The 10,292-nt window shown below is 35.2% G+C and overlaps 1 protein-coding gene across 2 annotated transcripts; it reads left to right on the top strand.

Annotated features, from left to right (window-relative positions):
* Window positions 1–1,561: 1,561 nt before the first annotated feature.
* LOC123527514 (uncharacterized) lies at window positions 1,562–9,953 on the top strand. 2 transcript variants are annotated; one of them, XM_045307009.2, is made up of 3 exons: window positions 1,562–1,721; window positions 4,512–5,080; window positions 8,912–9,953. In XM_045307009.2, exons 1-2 carry the CDS (start codon window positions 1,631–1,633, stop codon window positions 5,066–5,068), a joined length of 648 nt encoding a protein of 215 aa, XP_045162944.2. In that variant the 5' UTR covers window positions 1,562–1,630; the 3' UTR covers window positions 5,069–5,080; window positions 8,912–9,953. The 2 variants fall into 2 exon arrangements, with proteins under 2 accessions (XP_045162944.2, XP_045162945.2); XM_045307010.2 differs by lacking the exon at window positions 1,562–1,721 and adding an exon at window positions 2,738–2,928.
* The last annotated feature ends 339 nt before the right edge of the window (window positions 9,954–10,292 follow it).

Genomic DNA, 10,292 nt, shown 5'->3' with positions numbered 1-10,292 from the left:
GTTCTTTTCCAACAATAAAGCTTTGAAAAATAGACGACGAACTAATGTCATCATGGTCCTTGTTTTACTTAAGGATTTACAAAATGATATAGTTTTAAATATTGTACCAACAACCATCAGATAGACTTCCTTCACCCTGTCCATGACACACTGACAAAGTAACGTATAAACCCTGCAATAGATGTTGTGTGGTGCGTTCTAGTTGTAAAAGTTACAGGACCGATAGAGTGCATTATCGCAAATACCATGGCGTTTGGTTTTCCTGCAAATATATAAATCGAGGTCTTTGTCCCAACGTCATGACGTTTGCGATAATGCACGAGTGATTGTCCTTTAACTGTTTTATCGCATAGAAACAATATCATTTATTGCCCAAAATGATATAGATTTTACAAAAACGGGAGTTCTTCGTGTCAAATGTCCATTTGTTTGAGTGCATACCTATGTCGCCATGTTTTTCCTGTACATCTTTATACGAAAAACTATACTGTTATATGTCATGAAAGTTTTTTTTTTCAGTAATACTGTTTTATATTAAAACATTTTTGTCTGTTGTCGATACAGTTCCTATACCATGTATATCGAAGTTAAAAGATCAAATGAAAAAAAAAAAAAAAAAACAAGCGATAAATCACTGTTATATATAGATAGTTATTACATGCATTCCCGAGGCCTCCGTGGCCGAGGGGGAAATGCCGTTTTCAAGGGCAGATAACACTTTTTTCAATACTGGTGACCAATGACTTTGATTGCAAGTCTGTATTTCTTAGATGATTGTCCTTCATTATCAAAAGTTTAAAGAAATTTTTTTATTAGTAAATATTTCGAACATCTCATACACAGAAGACTGCAGCGAACGCTCTTAAGGTCGCTGACTTCAAATCATTTGACCCTCATCGACGTGGGTTCTGCGTATGAGTAAGAATGGAAGATCGATAGTTCTACCCAGGGTTCCGCTCGTGACGAAAAAAGTACGGAAAGGCACCTGGGGGCCTTCCTCCACCATCAAGGCTTGAAAGTCGTCATATGACCTATAATTGTGTCGGTGCGACGTTAAACCCTACAAAATAATAAATCAGCCGCGCCATGAGAAAACCAACATAGTGCATTTGCGACCAGCATGGATCCAGACCAGCGTGCGCATCCGCGCAGTCCGGTCAGGATCCATGCTGTTCGCTTTCAAGGCCTATGCAGTTAGAGAAACCGTTAGTGAACAGCAAATGCACTATGTTTGTTTTCTCATGGCGCGGCTCAAATAAATACATACATTCCTGATCAAAGTATTTTTCCGCATACAAAACTTGTATAGACACTTTCTCAGAGGCCTACGTGTATATCAGAAATGAAGCATTTAGTCAAATACTTAGTCAAGCTCAAGCGTAAACGAACTTAGTAATGTCACCAAACATTTCTAAAGCACATTTTGGAAATTTCCGGGCATATCTTGTTGAAAATGTAATCAGGTTAAAAACTTGTTAACTAGATTTTCTTGTATAGTACCACGTGACACATCAAATATAGCATTATGTCATTATCTGACAAGTTGGTAACTAATTTACATACATCTCAAAGTTTGTTCATTTTAAGCCTAGCCAGGTACTGGTAGACACCTATTTTGGAGTGGGCAAAAATGGGACTTGGAATTGCAGAATGGGCCATCCTCCTGTGTTTTTGTGCTTTTGGAATACAAAATTCTGTTTCTATAGTTCAGCAAATGCGAGGTAACGAATGCTTCTGTTTGTTTTTTGTTGAAATCAGTACCCATAAACAAATGTTAATATTTCCAGCAACTTATAGCTCATCATTCATAGTATATAGGCGATTTTTCCAACATGCTTATTTGAGCCACGCTATGAGAAAACCAACATAGTGCATTTGCGACCAGCATAGATCCAGACCAGCCTGCGCATCCGCGCAGTCTGGTCAGGATCTATGCTTTTCGCTTCCGAAAGCCTATTGCAATTAGAGAAACCGTTAGCGAACAGCATGGATCCTGACCAGTCTGCGCGGATGGTCTGGATCCATGCAGATCGCAAATGCACTATGTTGGTTTTCTCATGCCGCTGCTTATTTACACTAAAACCAGCAAAGAATGTAAATTAATAAAGTGATTGAAAACTAGTGTTAGATATTGGTAATAAAAACGCAAAATGGTGATTTTCTCAATTATCTTAGAAACGCTTTAAACAGTTTAAATATAATTAGTAATTTGACAGAATGTCTAGACATGCAAAAAACAAACAAACAGAGCATACTTTCTTTCCAAGTGCCCTTGTCACGTTGAACAACCTCACGTCTGAAATTGATGTCCTACTCACGTTTGAAACTTTCACGCAGGCAGTATGACAACTTGTATTAAAGTGTGTATATAACCCGTTTTACTATTCATGTAACACTTTTAACTTTTTCAGTTTCACTTTCTCACTTTGATATTTCACTGTCGATACTTTCGTAAGAATCTTTTTCTTACATTGCCTTCGCGCCTGTTAAATTGTTAATAATTCCCTCAAATGAAAGTTACATTATTATTGAAGATAGACAGATAGCATGCCTTTAGTGTTGCTAAAATTCTTTTTCCCCTGATCCTAATAGACTGCAAATGATAGTCCTGTAAATCGTCAAATTCTCATCCGACATCTATAGTTCAAGTTCTGATTCAAAAGTAACGTATTTATTTGTCCTGGTAACTGAAGCGTTACATGTTGACGGGTTTCTTACTTAAAAATATGTCATTTATGGTTCAGAGTCCCACTCACTGACTGTCAGATCAAGATCAGACTAGTCACAAACTGCCTAGCCGGATAGAGACAAAATACTATTTCGGATTGGGCTTAAACATGGGACTTAAAACAGTAGAATGGACATTTCTTTTGTGCGTCTGTGCCTTGGGAATTCAAAACTCATTGTCGTTCATTCAGAGTATGAGAGGTACTATATTGTTATTTTTGTATCATTTTATTATTTCCATTGTAATTTTCTACGACGATATTTTACAGGACCGAGAAACATTTTTCTTTAAGGTAATTTTGAAACAAAGAAAACTTGTGTATACGCATTTGCTTACCAGTTAAAACATCCTATATGTAAATATGAGTGTCTTACAAAAGTTACGGCTCAGCATGTTTAGGACATGCAATTTCGGTACTTAGTTCTGTCGCAACGACACAATGACAAACGTCGATATGGTGCCACGAGATAAGATGTCGTGCGCACGAGATAAAATGTCGTGCGATTGAGATAAGATGTCGTGCGCACGAGATAATTTAATCTTAAAAAAATAAATGCATGTCCTAAACATACCACCACAATTTATACCTTTTTAACACATAATGTCGATTTTATAAAAAAATCTTCGGTCTGTAAAATGAGTTATTGTAAGTAACTTATTGTAACACGGAAGTGATGAAAATAACTATTTCACGTACGCGTTAACAAAAGAAGTTGAGTTTGTTTTAGAAAGTTTACAAGTAATTCTTTTGGCTCTATTTCTTCATCATTGTATATAGGCTAAAATATCGATTCAAGTTTTGATTCATGAATATAGCTTTAATTTGCAACGAATTGTATGATATATGATTTTGTTCATAAAATGAGATACACGTTGCGTTGAACTCTATGCCCGTCCGCTTAGCGCAGATCTTGACGGAGCGCCATCTCCAGGGGAGAATTGTGTTCTCCGTGACGTCATTAGTCCCCCACCTCTGATTCATGTGGGGAAATTGGCAATTACTTGCGGCGAACAGGTTTGTACTGGTACAGTATCCAGGAACACTGGTTAGGTTAACAGCCCGCCGTTACATAACTGAAATACTGTTGAAATAACGGCGTTTAACCCAAACAAATAAAAAAACAAACAGTTTCCAATAATTTCGACATAGTTTTGCCTTTTATTTTCTGACGTTACAAATCGAAAGGTAGCCCTTCGGAAGAATAAATACCGTGTGCTCGTATACAAACCGTATACATGTAAAGTGTAATACAGGCCGGGTTGCGGCCAGTTTTCATTCTATGTGCGGATGTGTTGTAATTTAATAACAAGCTTAGTGCTACACTATTCATATTCCTTTTTTCTCTTCAAATGATACCGAAATTACTGCCCAAAAATACTAAAATAATTCTACGAACCTGTGCAAATTAAGAAAATATATGTCCTACCTCAGTGAAAATATAGAACATATAAATACAATGAAAGTATGCAGTTTTTCTCAGTAGATCTATATCATAAGAAAGTTTATAATAAGATATACATCCTGTTAAGCTATTTTAAATACTTCCGGAAGAAATACCAGCATCTTATCTTCTGAGAAGCAACTAGCTGGACACTATTTCGTGCAGTCTTCTGCCAAGCAATGGAGCAGTTCCTTTAGAAATGGAACAGTCCGTAGAAATCATTTTATTTCAGAACATTAGCTGAGATATACCTCGTTATTATGTCTTACATGTACGGTATTGAGCAAAACATGTTTTAAATTGTAGTAGAACTTATTTCCTGTTGTTTTTTTTTATTTAAGAAATTGAGCAAAACTGTTTCCGAGACGGTGGTTACTGTATCAATACAATCCCGCCCACTCCACCAAGACGCCGCAATAACAACAGACGCCGTGGAGGCGGTGCTAGAGGCGGAGCTGGTGGCAGAATGGGTACTCGAACCCGAACGGGATCAAGACCTGATCCCAGAGCGCTAGGTGCCCAACACACACGCCTTCCAGGTTCGACCCAACCAGCCGGCGGTGCTCCCCTTGCTGCCGGGGCACCAGCATATCCACCTCCTGCTCGTGGAGCAGCTAACAATCCGCCACCACCAGCCGGACAGACACCAACTCAACAACAAAACAATGGACTTTTTAATTTTGGAAGCAACCCTAACGATCCATATGGTTCCTTATTCAGTATGATGATGTTTACCCGAAAGAAGCGTCAAGCAGGTGTACCCGAACCCCACGAACGCCCACGAAGACGACAGGGACAAAGCATGTATGCGTTCCTTAATCAACATTGTAGGAAGTCTGAATTTGACTTTGGCTGTCGCAGAGAGGGTGGGATGTGTTGCTTGCCATTCCTAAAGTAAACCAGTAACTAGGTAAGTGTGAACTTTGGTTAATCTCGATTTAGCAAAGAATACCTTCCGGTTTTCATTTTCTGTTCATCGTTTTCGGTAAGGTTTGTCACTTTTAGTAAAGTACATAACAACATGGACGCCTGAAAATAAGATCTCATTCAATTTCATCTATACCATAAACTTTCCCAGTCGAGTTGAGTGAACTAGAATTATCTGAACATATGAAAAGAAATGAAAAATAACAAAAGAAAAAAAAAAATCCCGTAAACTGACAAAGACCTTTTATCACATAAATGTGCTCTGTGTCCATTCGATCATGTAACTTCGGCGTGTAATTATGCCATAAAAACACATTTTCTTGTTTTGGCACACTGTATTTCACATAACCTAGTATCAGATTTGTTGTTGCTTTTTTTTTTTTTTTTTTTTTTTGATGGAACGACAAGAACTTTTACGGAACTGTATTCCAATACACTTGATTGGATATACCCCTAGTCTACTTCTCGGAATTACGAGGACCTCGTAATATCGATTTTATGGTAACGTCAGTGACGTTAAATTAACCCTGTGTACTCGCAAATTAAACAAAATAATTAGGATCGGCATAAACGACATTTTTCCAAAACTATACCTGTGTTGTCGAAATTATAATATACGACACCTTTGTCTGAAATACACATGTAATACACATGTAGTCACGATGCAAGTATTACAAAAATAGCTTTAAGATAAGCTGAGGCAGATTTGATTTTGAGAAATTTTAAAACAAAACAGCAATATTGTATTCTTAAAAAAGGGTAAGAAAAAGCAAGATATTTTACAAATTGTCGAAACTCAAAATTTTACTTCAGTTCAAAAAAGATAAGTTAAATCGAAATAGCTGGAAGAACGCTTGAAGTTAGGTAAAATACGCGCAATGACGAGGATGACCGTGCAGTAATAGGTTTTTTTTATATAAATACACGCAATGACGAAGATGACCGCACAGTAATAGATTTGTTTATATAAATAAACCGAATTTCAATGATTTTTATCATTATCGTTTTTACATCATACTTATGAAGTATCATCTTAAGAAATTAATATTTTTATAAATATACATCATTGACGTTTATATTCATTTTCTATTATTTTTTCTCATACTGAAATTCACTACTAATTTCATAATTAAATATGTACATGAAGTCCGATACATCAATTTTCACGCTAGGTACGTTTTTGCCATTATCCTCCAGAAGTTCAAACTAAGTTTCTTTAGCTAATGTATTGCGAAGTAAAATATTGTATTGCTCTGGCTTTGAAAAAAATCTTTTAAATAATGCTTACTAGAAGTAACCCGGTGGTGTCCGTAACCGCTTTAGGAAGCAAGCAATGTGATGTTAAGAAATGGCTGCTCAAATGATGCTTCAGTTTTGTATACTAAAACGTTCTTAACGACGTCAAATTGTGGACTAGAAAGAAATAGTTCAGTCATTTATATATTGTATGTACATACAGCAATGTAGATTTGTAACTACGATTCTTTTGGACATGTTGCTAAGATAAAAAGTGTACAAATGTGTCGGTTATATGTAAATCACTTGACGTTAATCAACTGTATTTATGTCATGCGGCGTAACGTACTATCTACATAAGAACGGTGTTTTAGTATTTATTCATAGCACGTCATAAGTTGACGTTGAGCTGAAGCGGATTTATTATTTTTCTCCCGATATAAATGTTATATTTTATACCAAGCTGTCCATCATATGTCTTTACCGTCACGATTTGTACAATTTTGGGGAAAAGTGTCCGTTTTAGAATTCTTTACGGGGACGTATATAGAAGACAACGCCACGATGATGGATTTTGTCACCTTCCGGAAGTCGTACTCATAGGCTGACAAAACGTTAGAAATGCAACAAAAATCCATTTGTATTCTTCAAGTTTTATAAAGCGTGTAAACAATGCAAGACAACAACGTTTTATGGCCGTCAACGTCGCTGCTGTTTCACGTAAAAGTGATGAATTGTACTGGAGCAAAAGTTAATTTTATTTCGCTATTTTAATGATTTTGTAGGATTAAAATATGAAATTTGTATTTAAAGATATAGATCTCAGTTGAAATTTAAATCGAAACGCTTAAATGTTTACAACTCTTAGCATTTTAGTCACTTATGAGTAATACAAGATCGGCAAATGTCGTGAATCATCGGAGGTTTTTTTTTTCGCGTTAGTTCGTTGCGTGTCCGTGATTTCCTTCGTCAAACATCTTTACATTTCAGCAGGGTGATTATTCAACAAGAATATATAATTTTTCTAAAATACGCATGAGATTATATTTTGTATAAATACACGAGAAGTCGTATTGACCGATAATTTATATGCCGTAACACTCATCGGTCGTAAAACAACGATGTATTAGAAATAAAATGGAAATATACATAAACAGTTGACGCTTTGATTACTGTAATTACGAACTGATGGCGGTTCACCCAGTGAATATATATATGTATCGGTGAAAAATACCATAAAATATATTACTGACCGCAAAATATACTTTTGTTTCAAGGTAGGATGGGTCGTAAACAATTTATGTATTTAGTTAGCAGTTATACATGAATAGAGATCATGACAACGTATTTTTCTCATTATACATAGCATGGTAATCCGAAATAATAACAAAGATTAAAATATAGCATTACCTAGGATGCAGGTTAAGTCAAGAAGTCATGATATGTAGCTGAGGTGCACCGAGTTCAAGGGAAGGATGAAAGCGATGGTGGTTGTCGGGGGCAAGTTTTTTTTTGTTATGTTACAACGCGGAAATTTCGTGTAGTAAAAGAAAATTTGTCGATCTATTATTCTAAGTCAATATGTAAGTATAAATGACTCTGACGTGTGTATTTGGTTTTGTAAACAGTTCATCAATTATAACATAACATTATGGCAAAAATACAAAGTTTTCAAAGCCTTTTAGGCAGGCTATTTAACTATTTGACAGAACCTTTCTTATTTGGCATGTGAAATTATGTTTTACTGCATGAACTGCTCCAACTAGTAAAATGTCTTTAGGCATGTTACTTGTCATGTGCATTAATATACACTTCATATCTTTTGACAGAACACGTTATTTTGCTGTTTTTGTCTATGAACATGCCGGGCTAAAAACGCGTCCTCGGATTTATGCAATCTTTAACATAAAAACCACCACCTGAGTGACCAACTCGCAACGAAACTTTACACAGAAGATAAATACTTTACAGAGAGAAAAAATACATATTTCATACGATATATAATTTTACGAATTTAACGAAGTAGCACTGACTGCCCTTACCACATAGACATACGGTTAAAGTGGACATTATTTAGTCTGATCACTACCAGGTCAAATGTAAGCCTACGCTTGTCTAGTCACGTGTAGTTAAAATATAAATGTAAAATTATATAGCTCACCTTTTTTTTTTTCAAATACTACATTTTTTCATAACTTTCTGATATGTACCTTATACGCTTCCTTGAACAAAACTTTGACGGCATATGCGACAGAATTAACGTTACAGAAGAACAGCGTTGCATTTTCCTTCAAACAACGAAAACACGTCGTAGCTGGCAATGTAAATTTGTACGTGGCTAAAAGTAACTTCTCTTTATTCAAGAAGTGTACGGTGCCCGTAAACTGACATGTAAAACGTTTTTATTTTTTTTTTTTTTTTTCGTTTATTACGAAATAAAATTATTTCTTTTTCGTTTTTTTTTTTTTACAAAATAACATTTCATTTCGTAAAAACGAAATAAGAACAGTTTCACGTGTCACTTTACGGGCACCGTAGAAGTGCGTGTCTTAAACGAGACTTTTCTTTTTATTTTCAGACTTAGGGAGTAGAAATGTGATTTCAAAGAAGTCACTGTCAAGGTGAATGACATATTATATATGTCTACAGATGAAAAAAAAGATGAGCGAAGAAAGAAAAAGGGAAAATCATCAAAGCAACTTCTATACGATATATCATATTATAAGCACATGTTGTATGTCCAATGAATATATTTTATTTATAGCCATGTTTGTCATTGAAGGTTAAAGCACATACATGTTAAATGGTGCAGATTTTTTTTTTATCAAATCGCCTTTCTTTATATAATAATAACCTACTTTTGTAACAGAAAGAACAGAAAGTTTATAACATAACAGTTGGAGAAAATAAGTTTACTGAAGGAAATCTAACATTTACATACAAATGACGTATATCAATAAAAGGGAGTAAACCCTGCGGAATATGTTTTGTCATTTTGACTATATATTCGGGTTGCGAACTGTCGTACAAATTACCTATTTACATGAAAACTTTTACCTATCATTAAACGCATTTTGAAAAATTCTCGTTGCAAGCACACATCAATTGTTAGCTGGGAAGAAACTGGTTTCATGAATTTACGTACGCAATCACGGATAAATTATTGTACAAGAAAAAGGTCATTTAAACATAAATTTGTCCATCACATTTAGAAAAAACTCAACAGCTTTAATTTTCTGTTAAGACGACTTAACTGATAGGTAATTCAAATAAATGCTTCTTTTTTTTAAAGTAATCACGGAGGCCATTCTGTGTTTCCGTATAATACAATTCCGTGTGGGATTTGTGCACGTGGCATTAACTCTAATAATCAATCGAAGTCTGCTATTTTGCTCCTTCATTGCATTATATGGTTTCAAAAGATGTTCTTACGATTTCTAGTTGTGAAGTGTTGTCAGTAGTTCAAAAAAATTAAATCATGAAGATACACAGAATCCAGTTGTGTTTTTATGCACATATCTATCCGCAAATGTGTGATTGTCTGCGTTGTGTGTAATGTTTTTATACACTGTTAAATATTTATGGTTCCGGAATTTGTCAATAAAATTTGAGAAAAAATACGTGTAGTTTCTAAACAACCTTTCCTTATTTTGACCCTGACTGCTATGAAATATGCTGTGTTTGACAAAAGTCTAGTCATTTTTTAGTACTTTGAGGTTGCATAACCAACTTTTCTAGTCATTAAGTGTAAACATTATTGGTAATTTTTCATGATATTTCAGTCCTTGAGAATACCACATTAATTTAATACATGCTTATGAGGATAATGGCAAGTCCAAAGTTGACTTGCATATTTTGAGACTTGAAGCAATTAATGACAAGTCCAAAGTTGACTTGCTTTTTCTGAGACTCACGACAAATAATGGCAAGTCCAAAGTTGCCTCGCGTATTTCTAGACT

This window comes from Mercenaria mercenaria, chromosome 14 (genome assembly GCF_021730395.1).
Source record: "Mercenaria mercenaria strain notata chromosome 14, MADL_Memer_1, whole genome shotgun sequence".
Classification (NCBI taxonomy): domain Eukaryota; kingdom Metazoa; phylum Mollusca; class Bivalvia; order Venerida; family Veneridae; genus Mercenaria; species Mercenaria mercenaria.
The sequence above is the reverse complement of the archived record's forward strand: the minus strand, read 5'-3'. Positions and strand labels throughout refer to the sequence as shown.